At 35.0% G+C, this 21,425-nt stretch overlaps 1 protein-coding gene across 1 annotated transcript in view; it reads right to left on the bottom strand.

The window, feature by feature from the left end:
* Nucleotides 1-423: 423 nt before the first annotated feature.
* Nucleotides 424-21,425, bottom strand: part of LRCH2 (leucine rich repeats and calponin homology domain containing 2) — a 48,231-nt gene continuing 27,229 nt past the window's right edge. Inside the window, exons 9-22 of the mRNA XM_050902076.1 lie at nucleotides 21,297-21,394; nucleotides 21,144-21,211; nucleotides 20,812-20,916; nucleotides 18,760-18,837; nucleotides 15,207-15,275; nucleotides 12,685-12,733; nucleotides 11,458-11,574; nucleotides 8,126-8,170; nucleotides 7,619-7,669; nucleotides 6,566-6,623; nucleotides 4,395-4,507; nucleotides 3,098-3,235; nucleotides 2,735-2,812; nucleotides 424-1,578 (exon numbers count right to left, since the gene is read on the bottom strand). Of these exons, the coding sequence (XP_050758033.1) occupies nucleotides 1,459-1,578; nucleotides 2,735-2,812; nucleotides 3,098-3,235; nucleotides 4,395-4,507; nucleotides 6,566-6,623; nucleotides 7,619-7,669; nucleotides 8,126-8,170; nucleotides 11,458-11,574; nucleotides 12,685-12,733; nucleotides 15,207-15,275; nucleotides 18,760-18,837; nucleotides 20,812-20,916; nucleotides 21,144-21,211; nucleotides 21,297-21,394 (1,187 nt within the window). The 3' untranslated portion in view covers nucleotides 424-1,458. The remainder of the gene's footprint in view (nucleotides 1,579-2,734; nucleotides 2,813-3,097; nucleotides 3,236-4,394; nucleotides 4,508-6,565; nucleotides 6,624-7,618; nucleotides 7,670-8,125; nucleotides 8,171-11,457; nucleotides 11,575-12,684; nucleotides 12,734-15,206; nucleotides 15,276-18,759; nucleotides 18,838-20,811; nucleotides 20,917-21,143; nucleotides 21,212-21,296; nucleotides 21,395-21,425) is intronic.

Genomic DNA, 21,425 nt, shown 5'->3' with positions numbered 1-21,425 from the left:
AAATTATTTGCAACTTGTTTGGAGAAGAACTCATCTGTGTATGGTTTCAGAATGTTCTCAAAACACCGAGAATTTGTGCAGTAGCAAACAAATACATAAACTCAGAAGTCTGAAAAAACCACCACAGTGGAAATTTTTCTTTTTCACATTTATCCAGAAAAGTCTAATGTCCCAGCACAGTGACATTTGTACAAACTGATTTGTGTGCTATGCCACACTTGTGTAAATTACACAATAAATCCCGTAAACGCTAAAAAGATAAACACTGATATTTCCCAACTAAATTACGGATATATCTGTTGTAAAAATGTAATGTGAGATCAGGAGCAGTATTACACAAAATCCTGAAAGTCACAGCGTAAACCTGAGATTTTGGCAGTTTTATCAAAATGTCCTAAATTACTCTGTATGCATCACTAGTCCTCATGTCTTACTCACGTGTATATTTGTTTGTCCCAAACAAAGAAAAGTAGACAACTTTTTTTTGTCCAACAGTACATTAAACCAAAAGTGATTAGGTATTATCAAATTAAATATCATAAATAAAAAGTATTTACAGTATTTTCTAATTATTAGACAACAAAATAACCAATTAAATTGTGCAACAAACTTAAAACACCCAACATCAAAAATATGAAGTATTACTTAAATCTTCACGTACTGATTTTACAAAAAACTATTAAAATATTTAAAAATTTCCATTTTATCTATTTTAAACAAAGAAATTCAAAAATGTTTAAGACTATTAAGAGTTATCAATTACACAGGCACTTCACATGTAAACAATCTACAGTACAACTGAAAAAATATTTGGCACCAACCTAGAAGACTGGAAAAAACTCAATAAAATGTGTCCTTTTCCCATTGTATACTGTTTTGTGTAATCACCATACACTCAGACTAAATACTGGCAATGTTAGAAGTGTGTAAATTACAATCAGGAGTGCAAAAAATAAAGAACACAAATATTAAGCTTTGAGAGAGTGAAAGTGGATTACAAGTGATCAGTCGCTCGCATTTTTACCATCATATCATCGCTACATTTTTGTCTTACCTTTAAATCAAATGATTGACTTGAAAGATTAAAGTGTGGGGGGTGTGCTTTGTACTTCTAAAATAATTCAAACAACATTTTCAATGTAGGAAAAGAAATCCAGCATTTAACTGCAACACTGAGAGATGTTAAATGGCAGCTTTTAACTTAACTGGAAAGAGAACCTGATGCTACCACAACCTCTTTGTGCATCCAATTACAAAAGAAAAAAAGAATTATGTTCTTCTAACTGTCAGCTGACTCCATGATTTTCATGTACAACTCCAAAGTAAGGCTCTCTACAGCATCTGGACAGATATTAGTTTTTGATGGCTTGGATGCTCCCATGTAGGAAGCTGAATTGTCTCAGAGCAATCCAAATCAACAGATCGAATGGTAAGTTGTCTAGCTTCCAAGAAGTCATGTCACATGGAGGAAAGCTGAGATACTTTCAATGTAGGCAATTCAAGCAGCGCTTGAACTGTGAGGCCAACCTTCACCAGACCCCTTTCCTCCAGAATGTGATGAGGCAAGCAAAGTCTCTCCTGCAAAACAAAGTAGTACATGTATCAAGCTCCATTCATTTTTTCCCCCAAAGCTGAAAACAAATGCATTCTCTTTGAAGTGATACACACATCACTAAGACACTTGCATAGAAAATTTCTTTGGCCTTAAATTGCGCATGTGGTTCTCTACAGTAACAGAATAGTCAGAAACTAACGATATCTAAGATCTGTTTAAAGTGTTAAACTATGACAACATCACAAGATACATAAAAGACTGCTAATTTCATAAAGCCAAAGACTCTGTTTCTTTTCATAACCAGAGCAAGAAAAACAGGCTGATGGGCACTGTTGGCTCAGTGGCCTACTTTCCCCTTCCCTTGTTTTGTAGGCTTATTACCAATTTTTCCCTTGGGAAAACTTGGAAGTGCTGAAAGACTGGGTCCTCAGTAATGAGCCATTCCCCAAGAAAGTCATCTTTCAGTTTCAAAATTCAGCACAAGCTGGACAATTTTCCCAACTGCTAGCTGGTGTTACATGTAATTCAGGAGGTAAATCTTAGCATCTCTAACTTCTGAACAGCCTGTGGCTCCACACTAGATAGAAGCTGTGGCAGAGCAGTAACCCAGGCCTCTAAATCCATGAACTAATTTTCTTGTTCCACTAGAAAGGGTCGAGGGAGTTTTTTGTCTCTTGCAATATGCAGGAAATGATTTGATCTTTAGTTTTTTTTCCCCTCATACAGGGAATTAAGAGGATGAACTTGGGCAACAGAAGCATGAATAATGGGCTGCAACTACAGCCATGCTAAAAAAAGATAGTAATCAGTTAGGCTACATATTTCTGTCATTTCAGGATTTTTCCTAGGCAGACACTGAAATTCATGCCAAAGCGAGTTGCTAAACTTGAGACTTTCAAATATTACATCATCCTCTTGCATCAGTTCCTTTGTTTAGATGATAATTTCTTTTACAAGGAGATCAGTATTATTTTTACTATAAGGAATTGATTAGAAACCCATAAAGTAGCTTCCTCAAGTTCATGCCACAGGCTGGACATGGGACTTCTTTTCATACCTTCAAGTGCCCTGGTCAGTGTTATAATCACTATTGCTCCCTGAATTAAGCCCCCCAAAAAACCCAACTTGCTGACATTTTCTGTGGTTATTAATAAGAAGTCAATAAAGCAATTAGTATACCTGTGGAACGCCCAATTTTTTACAAGCATCAAGAAAGTTTTCAACATTTCTTCGGCACTTTGCCATACTGAGTTTAGGCTGTAAAGACAGGATGTTAGATCTTCATCATACATTCATGAAGGATTGTATATTTCTGATGCAAATTCAGTTACAGTTGCTAAAACACAAAACAAATTCTATGAAGACTCAGTATATGAAAATAGCTCTTTAAACTTCTGAGCCTTGTTTAATGCTTCTTGCAGAAAAATTGAAGTGAGGAATGCAGCCAATTAATACGGTAAACATGATTCATGATGTTTTAGTATTGAACTTCAAAAGTTTTTTTTCATGTAAGATGCAACAAAAGTGAGATAAATGACTTACCACTGCTGGCGATGGTACGTGAATGCTGGCAACGGAACGTGGCCTTATGTGATTGGCTAAATGGCAAAGAACTACTCCATCCATCAATGCTGCTCCAATGTCGTCTGGCAAAATTACTTTTAACCTTGATTCAAGATTCTATTAAAAAGTCCATAAGTAAGTTACTTTCAACAGTAGCTAATTTTTAATTTTAAATCCAGGCTATCCAAAAGCATTCAGTTTAAAAGGGACATTTTAATACTAAAGTGAAATAAATCGAGTCAACTCACACTTTACTGAGTACAAATATCCCTTTCTCTTTATCATTAACCTTACATTCCCTTTGCTTGTTTGATTTTTTTTTTTTTTAATGACACAACTACATACACCAAGAAAGACATTCAGCCAACAACTACCATGATACATAGCTCTCAAAGCCATATGATGAACTCGCTTCTCACAATAGGAAAGCACAGAATTTAAGGACAGAAATGTTAGGCTGAATACCTCATTAGCTGTTAGCGTGCAGAATTTGTGGGTTGAAATCATACACAATTTTACTAGGAGAAAAAAAAAAAAAGAGGGGAACACAACCACTTTGGGCATGGCTATTTCACTCATGCAGATGACAGTTAAATAGCTGAGGAAAGAGTGGCCAAGAAGTGCCCACACTTGTGTTGCAAAACAGAAAAGGGAAGTGGGGAATGTTTTTTCCCACCCCAGCAACAAGCCTGCACTGCTCAGGACGTGAACCAGACAAGACAGAAACAGCCTTCATAGAAGTCACACCCCAAATCAGTACCGCCCTGGAAAGCAGAGCTGCTACAATTTACAGTTATAGTTAACTGTTAAATATCTTGAGAACAGAAACATACAGAAAACAACTTAGTGGAAGTCTGAAATTTAGATCCCATTCAGTATTGTATAACTTGTAGCAACTTTCTACACTCAAAAAGCATTTGGCTATTCAGAAGACTATGACCATCTTTCTTCAAATCTCAGATTAAATAGCAGCAAACACAAGCAGACTTATTGTCTCCCTAGAAAAACCTAAAACCTCAGAAACCTAAGAAAATTTCATTTTTCATTTCACTTCATTTTTCAGCTAAAAAAACCATTCAGTTCCTGGTTGGTATTTTGATTGGACCAAAAATAGTACCAGTGTAGCCTGTTACATGAAATTCCTTAGGAAGAAATATCACTACAGAGATGCCCTTGTACAACTGTAATGATTTGAAGGCCTTTATTACAAAGGTTTAAATTGTGGTACAGAGCAAACTAAATGCACTGCACCCATATAATAAATAATAGTACATACATTGCGAAGCTGTCTTATTTGTTCCCTTTCTTCCCTTAAATGCTCCATTTTCCTCCTCATTGTAAATCCAGGATCCACTGCACCATAGTCCTGGCGTGATGCACGGCTGAAAGCTATTAAACATCAGTGAAGTTAGTTTTCAGAATTCAGATTTAAAAAATGCAATGACGAAAAATCTACCCACCAAGGATAAAAATGGAAAAAAGCTGCAAATTTTTCAGAACAAATATATTTAAGTATCCTGATGTAAAAGATGCTGTCTATGAAACTTATCTTTCAAATAAAATACACAGATCATCTTACTTAAGTGCAAATGGATAACTAGAATATGGAGATGGAATCAACTTCAATATTCAAATATCCGTTTGAGATATACATCTCCATTTGCACTTTTCCAAGCATACCTTGCAATCTAGCTCTGAAAGTGTTTTCATTGTGGTTACTTTTAATCAAGTATAAAGTCTTTATGGAAACTAAAAAGAGGGACCGAACTCCCCAATATAACTTACAATGAAAGAGCTAAAATATATATATACACACACACACGCACATGCGTTAGGTGTGCATACGCACACATGCAGTGATTGCTTATTAAAGAACTAATTGAAAAATATGAAATGTCTTATCTAAAAGTTCAGAGTTCCTTAAAAAGGAGGTCTGTTAAATAATTACATTCACTTTACTATTCTTCAGGGTCAGAAAGCCTTCAAATGACAATTCTATTATTTTATAGAACACTGGCAAATAAAAACTCTTCTGTAGCAATATCACTGTATCCTTAAGTATTTTACCCCATGCTTTTGAGCAAAAAATCAATACTTACACCTTTAGAACCTTCTATATTGTTTCTAACAGTTTGTATTTTAGCAAGAGATCTAACAATCAAAAATAACAGAAATTTTATAGATACTCTTGAAATCACTGCTCTGATTTTATACATTATGAGTGTATGTAGTTTGTATACAGAAAAATACAACTGCATGTTACCGACAGTATCTATGGAAGCATCTAAAACCACAAATATTTTGGCTTGCAACTAAACCAAAATGCCATTCACTCTTCTAGAACTGAGTGGAAGGGGTGCTGCTGTTTTACAGACATTAGCCGGCAGTGGCTCCCAGGAAGCCTATTACTGCACTGAGAAAAGATGTGCTGAAAAGTCCTAACAAGCCTGCTTCCTCCTATCAAATCTGCACCTTCCTGCAGCCAAGGATGTAGATAACTCAGAAGCCTCTAAATGATCACAGCCAGGCACGTCCTGGTACATGCAACTAACCTAACTATCTCTGGCACAGAAGTTTCACACAACTGCTTACAAATCTCAAGCGACTTAAGGGCCCTGAAGAAGCCACTTGCATGACCTCAGCCAGACAGACATACCCTACTACTGAGGGCTCACAGGCTACTATTAAGGACGTCAAGCTTTGCTACCATAAACACTGAATGAAGTTAAACTGAAGAGTTGAGATGAATTCGCATGAAGACTGCTCCCTTAAAAACAGAGGGGAGTGGTATTAACTGGAAAAAGGATTGCATAGTGGCTTTTCCAAACTATATTTTACACTGTTGACATCCAATATTCGCATAGACACTTGCAAACAAAAGAATACTGTAACTGCAAAAAACCCTGTATTATTTCTACCTAGATTTCAGAGGACTGAAAGTCTGCTTTAGACAATACAACTTTCTTATGAGGGTATGGTAGAGTCTTGGAAGAGTCAGGGTGCAACAAAGCACTAAGCCATAAAACTCCTGGCAAAGCTCTGCTCAAAGCATCCTTTCATAGGACAAATTACAAAAATCTACTTCTCTTGAAACCCTCCTGCCTCAGCCATCAGGTCTCAAGAACAATTGCATGCTGTTCCCTGTTCTTTGACAGTGACTAAATATGCACAAAATAAATCAGTGGGGGAAAAAATTAAAAAATTAATTAAAAAAATCACCGTGCAACTTGGGGAACTTTCAATTATACAGTTACCAAAGCAGCTGTCTATGTCTTTCCCAGTACTATGCTTGTGATAAGTACATTGAGTGGATTGCTGTACTGTGGCATCTCTTCATATTCATTCCAATTCATACATCTGCTATCCTTACCATATACCATACTTGCTATTCCAGCCCGGGAAATAAATATCTGTTCTATCACGCTATGTTAGAGAACAGCAGCTTACCTGACCTTGGTTTGAGACCAAATGGACCATGAATGTTACTATCCGTCCTTTCATAATCCTGTTAAAAGAGATAAAGTCAATTTTCTTCCATTCATTAAAAGAATTAACTTTTGTTCCCATCAGGATAGTGTTTAAAATTATTCTTGCCTAAGAAAAGTGAGTCCTTCTGCTTAACTGTAAAGCACTCTTTTGAGTGGGACAGTATAAAAACAAATGGAATGAAAGTAACCTCACTGCATACAGATAAAATTACCTTACTGAGGAAGAAAAGCAGCACCAGATGCTTAGCATCAAAATATTTCTTAAGAAATGTTTAATTTCAATTATGAAAATCAGTTTTTTCTCATTTCACCATCTAAAAAGAGATATGCACTCAGTAATTTGGTATGTACATGAGATATCCTTATTTCAACTCATTTCACTGTATTTGGGAGATGTTCTAATTCTGCTCCCTCACGTTCCTTATTGACATGAGGTGGAAATATTAATAATCTTTGATATGCTTTATTCTAGAGCTCAGCAGTGTAGTGCAGCCACAGTGAAACTACATGGACATTCCTTAAAAAGAGAAGCAACCAGTGAATGAAGCTGCAAGGCTGCACCACAAAGGCGACAGCCAGAATCATAAAGGATGAAAGTCTCTAAGAAGTGTCAGTACCTTTGGGTTCCCTGTGATATATAAAATAATAAACCACAAGTTTTAATTAAAATCCTCTGGATGGCTAGTGCATAGGGGATACCTACAAAATATGGCAAATCTGATTTTCGTTTTGTTAGCTATTTTCATTAGGAAAGATAATAGCGACAAAGCAATGCACCTTTCTACACACCAGTCAAAAAGAAGAAATCTAGAAGAGATCAGGTAGTTGCAAAGGTAAAACAAGTTGTAACATCTGTCTCTAGTTTCCATCTATTTTTGAATTATGATGATGAAATATTTCTAATTGCAGTTTCAAAGGCAACTAACAGCGTCATCTGCATGGAAAACCTGGTGACAAGTAATGCGCACAAAGAAATGTTTGTTGAATGAAAAACAAAACCACAAACTTGTACCTCAGACGATACAGGAGACTGTGGAGACACATTAGTATTATCACTGTCTTGCTAAAAAGAAATCAAAGAGATGAAATTATAAAAATGAAAATTATGATTTAACAAGAAATATGAAATTATGAAATACACAGTATATGACACATGCAACATTTGTCAAGTATGTGACAAACTGGCAGCAACTATACTTAAAACCACATAAGTCAAGGAAAGACTGTTCACTGTTTATGTCAAGTATTACTTTTACATTACCTCTGCTTGACAGGTGAAATAACTTTCCTAGTACCGAAGCAAGTAAATGTCCTACCTTTCCCCACTACAATATCTTGATGACTTTTTTCAAATAAAGGAGTATAATACTTATTTTTGCTATGGCTTTGGAATGCTAAGTTTGTTTGCGTGGACTCTAGCCAATATTCTCCTGTTGTGTGACTGTGGCTTGTAGGTGTTCATAAAAGACACATGAATAAAGTGTTTTCTTAAATATTTTACACAATTACTATTTCTCACCTCATCATTTTCATTTCCACTTGAACTCTTTCTGGAAGACTTATACTGCAAAACACATACAATTATTACTTTAAAATGGAAGTATGGTTTTTATTTGAACTAAATGACTTCATATCACTCAGATATTACTTATTACTGGTGAAGCTGCTGAGAAACAAAACATGTTACAGAATCAAAGGAGCAAAAAAGAAACAAAACAGGAAAGGAACATCTAGTTCCTAGGCTAATCAAGATCCTCAGTATGTTGATGAGATAAGAGCATTTTAAAACTAAATACTTTTATAATGTGAACTCTGACTGCATATGACAGTTGATCCAAGTGAAAAGATCTTAACAACTGCTACTCTGAAGCATTGTTAGAAAAAATTATGCAACTTGTGAAAGTTACTTTTACAATGTTTTGTTATGTAACTTTAAGATTGCTTACACTTTGAGAGATGGACTTGACATTGTAAAAAATTAAATTAAAAAAAATATCAAGATTTCCTTTACAACTTCAAAGCCTGATCACGTTCTTTTATCTATTTAAGACCAGCACTTTTTCCACAGGTTGGTCTGATTTGCTGCGCAGTGCCTTCATCGCTATCCCACTTCCTGATTATCCTAAAAGTGTAGGAAGTGAAGGAGGGATTGAAGGAAGAAATTTACAAAAGCAGTGTTTAAGAAAATAAGCGTATTTCATTGTCTGCAGAGCAAGTGTACAAAAAATAGAAAAAAACATACAGCTAGAATTAAAAAGATCCATCACTAGAAAACTCTGGTAAGTGCATTGTGTGTATATGACCGGCCTACCCATCTTTATGATATAACAGGTAACACAGCCTAAATTAAGGGACTAACTTTGGAACTGGAAGGATGGTTCTCCTTCAAAGATCTGACTTCTAGGGGTACATATAGGTTTTAGTTAGAAGAATTTCTTAAAAAGGAAGAAAAACCTGACTTGCAACTATGTTCTTTAATATTAATAAACACGCAAACTTACATAGCTCTGTTACAGAATGTTGTATTAGTTATGCATAGATGATGCTTGTCTTCTTCAAAGCTGTAACTAAGCACCGTTGGACTGTAAAATTGAACAGCTTTATAGAGTTGAATTTTCAACAGCTTTTGAACTACATGCTGAACGATGCTCACAATGGTCAACAGCATCTCTCTTGAAAATCAAAGTCTGGGACAAACAGCCTTTGTTAGCTATCCTACTGCTGTTCATCTTCTGTGCAAATTAAAGACGTCTTTTGAAGAGTGATTGAATAAGTGTCAGTTGTTGGTTTGTGGGATTCTTTCGTTGTTTTGGGTTTTTTTGGTGGTTTTGGTTGTTTTGTTTGTTTTGAGAGGTTTTGGTTGGGGTTCTGTGGATTTTTTGTTTTGTTTTGATTTGGTTGTTTTGTTTTTTTTAAACTATGCACAGAGTACAGGTAGTTCTGGGGTCAGATAGAAACCTATTACATACATCCATGACTGGATATTTCTCTTCTTGGGTTTATTTCCTGTATGTTTGCAGTACAAAGGAATATATTACTTTAGCAGCTGATAAGGCAAAGCCTAATTTTCTATGCCCTGTGACCTCCACTGCTGACTTTGTTTACACAGGCCTTTGGCCAGTTCTGTGTTCATGTTTTCCCACCATAATTAACCATATCAAAAGCTAGCACGTAGTAATTCTCTTCCATTGTGGATATGCTAACAAGAATTTCAGCTTGGATGTAGCTAGGATCCAAAACAACTACAAACTATTCCGGTGGTGGGGGGGAATGCATTTTAGTTGATAAAATTGTCTTCAATGGTAAGATTCTTTTTATGTATTTAATGCAACAAAGATTTCGGTTTCCAGCAAGACTTCAGTGCAATGCCACAGGAAGAGGAGTTCTGATTCTCACAGGCATTTTCCTACTCTTCTGCTGCACAGTACAATTGCAAAATAAAAATATGTAATATGTATAATAAACATGCTCTATAAATACTTCTGGATGCTGATCCAAGTAAATTTTCCCTGTTCTAATGATGCCCATTGCAGTAACTTGGCACGTACTCTCAAAATATTCATGTTTGGCAGTACAGATATGATTATTCAATGAGCTTTTTTTGCCAAGAAAACATGGACACAATATGAATCATATTTTCACTGGTTTCTCAGAACAGCAGTGGTACCTATTTTTTTTCCCCAGTTGGCCATGGAAGACAGACTTCGTTTTACTTGCTTATTGCCTTGTTTTTGCAAATTAAACTATCAGTGATACAGTATTTTTTTGTTATTGGTACAGCCTGCTTGCTTAATTTTTGAGACATGTCTATAGCTGTATACGATGTGATTTCAGGTATCTGCTTCCATCACAGAGATCAAAACTGAAATCTGTATTAGCATTTAAAGACATCCTTTAAAGTTATGAGGAATCACTAATGCAGGTCTTCTGTATTGATAGCACAGCTGTTTAATGAGTCAAATGACTGAATTCTGTTTTACTTAGAAGTTTCTCCCCTTCCCCTCAAAGGCTGCAGGGCAAAACTAATTTAGGGATGAAAACCCTGGAAAGAGGATACAACTCCATAAACTCTTCAGGAAAAAAATAAATAGCTTCTATAATCACAAGAATGTACATGAGCTGCATGGCATGCTCTGTTTTTCCTAGAATTTAATTTCTTTGAAGTTCCCTAGCATTTCATAAAGATGTTTGATGGCAAAGACCCAAGAAACTAATTTCATAAGTGACAAATTTAAGTTTAACTCAACCTAGCACTGGTCACAATTCTCCTATTTCTCTACCATACCCCAAACCAAATTTTATCTAATGCTGCTACAACTTTCTATTTGGTTTGCAATAAGCTGACACTGACATCTGGCGACCAATGGTACACACTACAGCACCAAAGTAATACAGAGAAAATTTCCTCTCTAAAATGCAAACTAATGCAGCGAGAACCAAAATGCATAAATCATTCTTATAACCATGCTGCACAAAAAGGTAATGTATATTTTTTTTTTTTGGTAGTGCAAGGAAAAGAATCCCTCAAAACGGATGGGGAAGGCCCATTGACTGAAGATTAGTTTCCGGCTTTACCGGAAAACAACTGTAAATTATTTTCTTTTATTTAAAGGATAAACAAAGTCTTCGGTCAATTTTTTCCTCCTGATTTTCCTTCACTCCCATATTACCCTAAATACATACATATGTATTATTTAACTCAAAAGAGCCAAATAAAAAATTACAGGTTACATGCAAAATTAAAAGCATGACAACCTTTGAGGTTTTCTTACCTTTACTTAGTTACATAGTTTCTTCTACTCTCATTTAAAAAAAAAAAAAGTGTCTCCCACCCACACTGCTCCCCATTACCTTGAAATACTCTTTTCTAATTTGTTTACTTCTCCGTCTTTCTTCATTCTGCCAAATCACTGGCTGTGTTTCTGGCCAATGCTGCTCATCCATTGAATCCTTCTGGTTTTCCAGTGGCTATAAGGTTCAGAATTATTTTTACATAAAAGGTAAATACACCTCATGTGCATTAACACAAATTATTATGAACTACAATTATGAATTGTTTGCCTCTTGCAATCTAGCTTTACGACGTGAAAGTGTTATCAGTCTTAATGGTGATTCTGGTAGAAATCACTTATTTCCTTTCAAATCCTAAAACATATTTCATAGAAGAAAAAGAATCTATGAAATAATTCTTAAGAAAATAACACTTTTCTGCATTGAACCTAATTTTTGCAGGCATGTTAGGAAGCCACCTAAATGGTTGCTGCCATAAATAGCTTCAAAAAACCAGTTAGCCACTAGCACACCCGATTTCTCAATCTGAATACTCATTGCACAGGAAAAGGATGACTACAGTAAGACAATTTAAGTATTTGTCTGCTGTTCCTATCTAAGAGATTATACACATCAATTAGCTGTAAAAGAAAACTCTCTTTCAAAGTACTGTATTATGCAACATATTCTGAAGAGACAGTGAAAATAGATTTATTCTTAAAATAACAATGAATATGTATAAATATCTCTATTTTATGAAAACTGAAAGCAGACAATCTGAGGGGACCGTTTCATAAGGTTAAAACTACATTTCCAACTATTTCTTCATATTAGAATATCAGGCTATTTAAAGCAATTGTAAATACTTGATGGATTAAAATCCAAAGTAATAAAAAAGTACTCTCTGCAGTTTCGCTGCAAATTTATTGTATCATGCAAGCTTCTCAGTGAGGTATGGGGAATGAAAGGCCTACATAATTCAAACCATTTAGAAGTTTTTAAAAAAAAAGAACATTATGGTGAGGCAATAAAATATGTAAAGAAATACTAAAACCAATAAAGTAAAAACTTATGTCTCAGTTTCAAGATCTTAAAGCTAGTATCATATGCTCTGAAAACAAAAGGCCTCCATTACATACAAGTCAAATTATCTTGAAGCATATTTTCCACCACAATTACATACATACAATAACTATGTGTGTAAGCAATCATATGAATGTATAAGAGTTTTCTGCCAGAAATACAAAACCAAAAACCAAAACAAATCACTCAAATATGAAGCCACCACATTTACATTTGAATATTTACCTGCCAGCTGTATGGGGACACTGGGGAATTCACTTCATCTGTTGAGACACTAAAAATTAAGATGAGAGGCATTATGAAATTTACTACTTTTTGTGTACTTTAAAACCAAGTCACTTTAAAATATCAAAAAAATGAACACTTAAAAAGCAGCTTCTCTGCAGCACTACAGTATTGTTTGGCTACCTGTATAAGGATGTCACAATGTAGCTAAAAAGTATGACCATGTGACTAAAATCTCAAATCATATTTCACTTTCCTTTACCATATGCTGACAAGAGGTCTTCCACACTACAGTACTTTATTCAGATAAAGCTTTTTCTTAAGCATGTTGATCTTTAGAGATATTAATGCACCTTCATTTTTTTGTTTCTCAAAGCAACCAATGAAACATTTTGTTCAAAGCTGACGAGAGATTTATTCTTAAACTTTTGGAAGACTCACATGCTTCATTTCACTGTTAGCTCTATACAGTAAAGTAGGAGCTTATACTAATAGGGAACGGAAAAACATTTTAAGATGGGACAGTGAAACTGCAAAATCTCAAAAAATACACTCTGGATCATGGACTGCCTGAGATTATTGAAAGTTCTCAGGAAAATAAAAATGTTTACATTTAGTGTCACTTCAAATTTTTCTTTCTAAATCTTTCTGTGACATTCACTTCTATCATCTTACCAGCAACCACTTCATTCACATTTTGACAGCTGATTTAGAAGCTGTGCAGTATACCAAAAGGCTAACAGCTTGGGATTGAATGCAAGAAGGACATAACACCATGAGCAATTACAATAAATCCTAAAGGGAAAGCAACTAGGCACTCAGCTTCTGCTACTTTGTATTCCTTTCCTTCCTTTTTCTTTCTGTTTGCCTCAAACCAATAATGCTACTTTTCAAAGCTGTTAGGCATAGGAAATCTGTCTGAATCATGTCCAGTAACTTGATAAGCAATCCAGTTGAGAATTGCTGCAATAAATAACTGAGGTTTGCTGTTGGTACATATGTATCTATTAACTATGACATCTTCTATAAGTGTTAATTCTTTAGGGATATGACAGTCTTTGTACTCTCTTTGTACGTTCCTTACGCAGTGTGTGATTTGGGTTCCTATATTCCGTGCAATAAAACAACAAGTAGCCTGCAACATCTACCTTATCTTGTGTGCACACCTCAAAATTAAGGGGGTGGTTGGGGGTTTTTGAGGTTTTTTTTGTTTTGTTTTTAAGTCTCAGAACTGTTTCTGTTTCATTAGCAAAACATGGAAAGGTAAATTTAACCTTTCCTGGATTACCCTATAATATGAAGGCCTAATACAGCTGTACACTACAATAGGTGACAGCATCCCAAAGAACAGAAACTGTTAAGTAACCAAGGACTAGAAAGTTCCAAATGCAAATGAGTAATAGTTGCAGCATGGTTCATATAACCACAGGCTCTTTAAAACCGCAGATACCAATGAGAGAGAAGATAGCCAAAACAGGATGTATCACATTGAAATATCTACTCTGTGTCCCTTTTCTGTTCAAGTAAATGCTTTGCTGATGTGTACCTGAACTGTAGAGAGCTGTTACCACCCCCAGTGCTCTCTACCAACACCAACAGCAGTTACAGCTTTTGTCTCCAAGATTCACAGCCAAACTAGGGTCTGGACACCAGCAGATACAGATTCTTTTAAAGGTACAGATTTTAGAATACCATGGGGCTGGCAAAAATCACAAAAGCCACCATTCGAATGGGGTTCTCATTATGAGGCTGCCAGTAAGCTCTCCCTCTTTAACTTAAAAATTAAAATAGATTATTTCTTGACCAAATTGATTAAAGGAACTGATCCAGGATTCCTTAAGGGAGGGAGGGCTGAAAACTTGCTAAATTCTCTCTTATCCATGTAGTCAGAAATGGGAAGCTGTGACTTCCCAACTTCCTAAAGACAAGACTCTGAGTATTTTTGTTTGTTGTTGGTTCGTGGTGGTTTTTTTTAATTCAAAGAAAGAGCATAAGAGTACAGCTCCTGTGGACAATGGTTTCCTCATTGACACATCCTCCACAAACAGTAAAGGTTTTGCAGGCTGAACTCCCAGCAACACTTTTCCAACAGCTCTTAAGAGCACAAAAGGACTGCCAGGGAGGAAAATTTAGATGCCTAAGCACAGCTACAGTGCCATTTGATGTAACACAAGATCTAACACATCTGCACAGGACTGTTACCTATGGGAGACATGACCTTCTGGACTGGAACTGGATGTCTAAAACATCACTGAATGCCTGTCTTCAGGCACCTGAATTGCTGCCATAATCAGACTCACAAATTAGTTTCTGGATGACAACTTTCCTAAAGGCTCAAAAGAACAGATTTTTTTTTTTTTTTAATCTGAAAGAAAGAAGCTCAAGAACAGATTATTTGTGTAGCTTCTATTTTATCTTGAGCTAAAAACATTATGACAGAAGATGGCAGTAGTGACACAGAATAAATATAAAAAATAAATTAATAAAATATTGAAAGCTGTGATACATTTAAGTATCAATACCATTTTTCAGATTCCATTGGCTGCTTTGGCCTGTTCCTTGTGCTTACTGAAACTGAATGATTAAGAAGCCTAGAAAGAAAAAAATAAATATTTAGTCAACAGCTTTGTAGTTCAACCTTTTTCTTAGAATGTGTTACTTTCACTGCGTAACTTTTCCTACAAATAAAAAAGTTTTGAACATTAAGGTGACATTTTCCATAAAATTAGAACATGTATGTGTGTACTCGTATGAAATCCAAGCCCAATCCTGCTTCCATTTAAATCAACAATATTGTTTCCAGCTCTTGAAATATTTCAAGTTCTGAATTTTAAGGAAGTAAAACCTGACGATAATTCAAACCAAAATGAAGTCTCCTCTTATTTTTCTCCCTAAATACGTACTATTTCAACTGATCTCACACCTGTATAAAGTTATGCTGCCCTCAACACAAGGCCCCACTGTTCACTAAAATTAGAAGACAGAAGATAGTCAACCTAAAGCAGACAAGAAATTATACAGAAGTCGTCAGTCAGTAGGAGCAGGTAAGAAGGTAGCTGAGTAAGAAACACTGCAAGTGCAAAGGAAATGTAGGGAAAAGGAGAGGTGGAAAATGGAGAAACAGGCTAAGAACTAAATGAAAAGTCTAACACAGAAATGAACCAATGGAAATTCCATTTTTCTAAATGGTAAACAGTCAAAACAGCCTAAACTTACATAGAGATTCAGAAATGTTTTCTCATCTGTAACAAACGCATACCACAGATGTGCACACACAGGAAGATATGAGCTATTATGATGTTTGAAGTGTTAAAAATAACAAAAGAATCAGTAACACTTAAATGTTTTCAAATAAGTGTCATGTTGAACAGTAACTAGAATGAATAATTCTGAATTCTTGGAGGTAGTAATATTACACTTTGACACTAACTTCAGGTGCAGAACTGTGATCAAAGTATATTTACACTAAATTATATGGAGAACTAGAACGTATTAAGAATCAGAAAGAATTAGAACACCAACTATTCAATGGAAGTAAAACAGTAGGCACCTTTTTATATTTCATTATCATTACATAGGGCAGTACAACCATTAACTTTAAATGACTGATGATTTTTCAGTCAGACTTCTGATTATTGGAATAACTTTGAGCTCAGTAATCTCATTTGCAGTTTAAATCTCTCACTGTGTGAACCTCAGTTTAATGGGATTATGAGAAGTTAAGCCTGTAAACCAACACAGCCTGCAGCATCTGCTCCCTATATTTTGTATTCAGAAACTTAATTTTGAGGGTGCATTCCAGAATTTAATTATACTGTAGCCTGAAAAAAGTGTTACCAAAAATTAATATTCAGAGCATAGGTTATCAAACCATAATATAAACATACTATTTTAAACTAATTAATTTTTAGAGAGAATTCCCATTAGCCTTATGCCTTCAGCTGAAAGCAATGAGAAATTCACAGAGACTTTGTAGCAAGATGTGACCATTACAATAGAATAAGCTTTTAAAAAAATAGACATTTGAGTCACCTAAACAGTTTGATGCAACACTTGCATCAAAACTGACACTATCAGTGTAATTTCAATGATTCTATGTAACACAGGCCATTTCTTTTTTAAACTCATTATATGAAATGTAAGAAAAAACTATTCAAGCTAATTCAAGCATATACACAAACGCACTTTTCAGCTATGCTGTTTCTATAAAACGTGTCTATAATTAATGTTTGAGTTTATTATAAACTAATTTATTATAACCAAAGTATATTTTTATACTTTGTAAAACAAAAACAAACACGAACAATCATTTTTGAAACTTTGTGTTTAAAAACTGAAGAGTATTGACGGGGAAGTAACAGCAAGTTCAGTATCTGTCAGGTTAGCAGTTACTAGTCCAGTCAGAGAAATATGAATTTCCTGTGGAATAAGGAACTTGAAAGTTTTAGTTAAAGAAAATGGTGAAGAAAATTAATCTGAATTTACTAAATTGCAGACTAAGGAATTCATGGCAAAATAATTCATTCAGCTGGAAGAGGGAAAAAAAAAACCCCACTGTAATTGCGTTAAGAACTGTCTTCCAGGAAATACAATGCAAAACTGAGTATGCAAAATGAAAGTACAAGGAGCTCATATTCAAAAGTTATGTTCTTTTAAGTGTAGTGTTAATGGTGCAAAGATTCCAGCAACTGTTTCCAGTCATACTACAACTCATTAAATCCAAAACTTTTTTTATTATATCAATTACCATGCCAATTACTTACTGATGGTCATTAGTACCGCAATTGATTTCCTACTTATGGTTCCTACTAACCACACAAATTCTGTTGTTACAGTGGTAGCATACAAACAATTACTTTGAAAGGGTTCTGAAACACATACAAACTTTGAAATGTAAATTACTCAACAGTGCATACACAATGACACTTATTTATATACATTAAACTCAAAAAACATTGTGACTCATTTTTCTAGTTTTATATCATGCAAGCATGACATCTACTCCAAACTGCTGATTAGATGGGAGAGAAAGGCAATGGTAAGACCAGTTATGATATTAGAAAATATTTTCCAAAGTTTGAGAATTTAAGAAGTGGAATCTCTTCTCAGTCACTTATACTTTCATATTTTGAGCAAACATAACATCATGATTAAGGGACACAAATGAAGTGAATGACGGTAATGCTATTTTAAGGTTAGCTATCTTCAAGTTTAAACAAGCAAGCACTACCTAGGATCTATAAAGTGTATAAAGACACTAGAAATCTTTTACAGTGAGACAAAAAAAATGATCGATTTTAAACTCATTCAGGAGCGGTCTACTGTCTTCACATGTGGCTCTGCTTTCTGATTGTAAGCTGTGCTCTTAGGGATTTAGACAATTTTAGTAAGTCACTGCTGTGAGGTAAGAACTCATACTTAACTTTGACACAAACTGAAACAGGCTCATTTGGTACTAATGAAGATTATTTAATCTCAGCTATCCTACTTTCTTTTGAAAAAGACCAGGAGTATCCAGAGTAAGCTACAGAGTTTCAACTGATAAGGTAACAAAGTCTGAAATCACTTGATTCATCACCTACATGTCTGAGCATAGTCTACACAGCCCATTCCAGATTTCTTGTTGCCTGTGAGGTTTGCGTATCTGCAAATGCTTCCCTCATGGCTGTCAAATGCAAAACAAATTGTCACTGGTCATGCTAATTTGAAAATGATCACTTTAAAACCAAGATATCTTAAATAAAAAGAAAACTTTTGCCTGAGGTTCTATGCTTAAGGTACTATATATTAAAAAACAAAAAAATGAAGAGAGCATGCCAAGGGTACAGGAAATTATGCTTCTAGGTTTGGACTCATTTACATGTTCTTTGGAGAGTTGCCTAATTAAATATTTTCCTTAAATAGTATTTCATCTTAAACAACAATAAATGCATTGCAATCTATTTTTGATAACAAAACAACTTAGGCTAACTTAGCCAATCCCTTTTTTCTGTTTTTGTTCAAGAAATGGCCAAAACTGTTTCTTTTGTCCACATTTTAACTTTGGAAATCTGAAGCTCTACAAACACTTTATACCTTGATGCACGTCCTGCCGCCCTTGTCCTCTGGAAGAGTTTTTCACTGAATGAAGTTCTATAGCTTAATGGCCTTCGTCTGTGTTCATATTTCATGTACACCAAAGCCAAAGACGGAAGAAGGAAGCGGGACAGGTTGATGGGAGAGGACAGGGAAGTCATTAGCATAGCAAGCAAAAAGAAAGGAGACTGCATAATATTTAAAAAAAAAACACCACACTGAACGAACAGAAATATGATTAGTAAGAAATTATTTTGTGATGCTCACTTTTCTGAGGATTCTGTTTACTCAGATTGAACATATTTTCCACAACTAAACACAGAAATATCTTCACTAAACTTCTAAATACTATTCTTATTGCTGTTTATGGCAAGAAATTATAAATTCACAAAACTACCGATTCAAAATCAGGGCTAAATTTTGTATCAGAGGTGATTTTGCCCTTGTGTACTTGAAGATACATAAGCAACCTTTAAAATATAAATGCTAAACTAAGAAGTAAAACTTAACAACTAATAAGATTGCATATGTCTGAACAATTCAAGAGCATAGCAGAACCATTAGCAAGATCACTGCATTAAGATACAACAACATACGACAAGTAAAATTTAAGTTGCAGTACTTCAGAAGAGGAGTGGCTTGGTATTTCAAATGATTAGACAACCAGGAAGTATTAAAACTAATCAAACAAGACCCACGTACAATATAAATAACCATCATATAAAAACCTAATATAAGAAAAACACACTTATTCTCTCTTTATTAATAAATATGAGAAAATTTATCACTTAGTCTTTTTTGCAATACTTTTGGTAATGAGAATGTATTCGCATTAAGATTTCATTCTTATTTTTCCCTTCCCAATGTGAACAACCAATTCTTAAATACACTGCATGGAGTTATAAGTAAAACCTGTTTTATCTTTCCCCCCCCACACACACTACTGCTATTATATTTAACTAATATAAAATGCTGGTAAATTTTTAAAGCTCTGCAATTCATAGTATCAGGATATCAATTTCTCTAAGGGCTTCCCATGTATTTCAACTATCTTAAAAGAAAAACAGCAGTGCAGAATCTCATCATTACGCAGAAATTCAAAAGAAACAAAAATAGTATTTAAGCTGGTATGAAGTTAAATCCATTACTGTGGGATAATGAACGACTGTAATGAACTATTTTAGCTAATGAACTACTATTAACTACAACTTTTACCTTTCAGGAAACAGCTTACTCTCGCCGAAGTACCTCACTGGTTATTTGCCACATATAGAGAGAACACGGTTCCTACCCTAGCCCGTCTACATCCTATGCAACTCCAGGTATTCCCTCCTGCTCTTCATTTCACACAGTTGTTAACTTGTTCTGTTACATTCCTTTAACCTGTTGCTTGTTCTACAGCTCCTTTGCAAGAATCATTCTGTTGTGATGCCCAACATGAAGTGGAGAAAGGCAGTTCATCTGGATGAACTTACACTGTTCAAATTACTTCTTTTTATATATATTTACAATATACATACGCTCTGTCATTTGACAGAGTAACTTTTGAACAAATCTCCCCTTCAGTCCATAGGAAATGTATATCTTGCATCAGATTGACTGGAGGAAGTACCACCTAAACTACCTCATATTTGAATAAAAATAAGCAGTCACAAACAAACTGTATGCAGGTTCCGTAACTCATACAAACTAAGACAAAGTCATTTTAACGTGTTACCAATAATCTACTTATATGAGCATTAACCATGCCTACCTAAGTATGCTGCTTTGAAAAAAAAAAAGTTTAAAAAGTTAACATACATCAAACCAGGAAATCAAGAGACTTTCACATTCATCTCTTCCTCTCCGTAGGAGGTGTATCACTGCTTCTCTAGACAGCAATTTTATGAAAAGAAACACAGGACAGGTATAGTGAAAGAGTCTGTCACTAACTGTTTAACAGCTGGACAAAACTGTTCTCAAAATGATACGGCGTCAAGAACTTTTGGGTATAAGGCAGGTTAAAGAATAAATTAATTTTAACAGAAGTTATCTTAACTAATATTGTAATACCTGTGTTTTTGTTCTTGCTGTAGTAACTGAGCTGCTATTTTTCTCAAGTCAGTCACTTCTTTGAGTTCATCATCATCTTCAGCCAGCAGCTGTTCTTTCTGAAGTCTGAAAAATTAAACATTAGTGACTTGCCTGACTTCAGTAAAGCAAGACACAGAAATGGCTACGTTATTGGACAATACCTAAGAAGCGCTTCCTATAAGCTTATTTTCTGTCCAAGAAGGAGCACTCTGTGTTCAATATGAGATCTTTCCTCCATATGCAAGGAACTTAAAACAAAACCACTGTCATCCCCCACTGTCAGTAAAACCTTCCCCAAAAAGATGATTTACCTTTTTTCACCTCCCCAGTCCTCATTCTGTTCTATTTTCTGGGATTTCTCGGGATGTTTCCCCCGTTCCTTACACAGAATGAAAAATAAACTTAGACTTGAATTCAAAAAAGCAAGCCTGCTGAACAGTTTTTCTTTTGTCAAGCTATGCTACCTTGATACAAGACAGCAATGGTCCAATCTGTATATCTCCTTGCTCAGGAACAGCTCCCTCTTCTGCATTCGGATCAATGTAATCATACACCTCCTGGTCTAGTGAGGATTGATGAAGAATGGAAAAGAT

Source organism: Gymnogyps californianus, chromosome 9 (assembly GCF_018139145.2).
Source record: "Gymnogyps californianus isolate 813 chromosome 9, ASM1813914v2, whole genome shotgun sequence".
Classification (NCBI taxonomy): Eukaryota; Metazoa; Chordata; class Aves; order Accipitriformes; family Cathartidae; genus Gymnogyps; species Gymnogyps californianus.
Note: the sequence above shows the minus strand (reverse complement) of the source record. Positions and strands in the feature narration are given on the sequence as shown.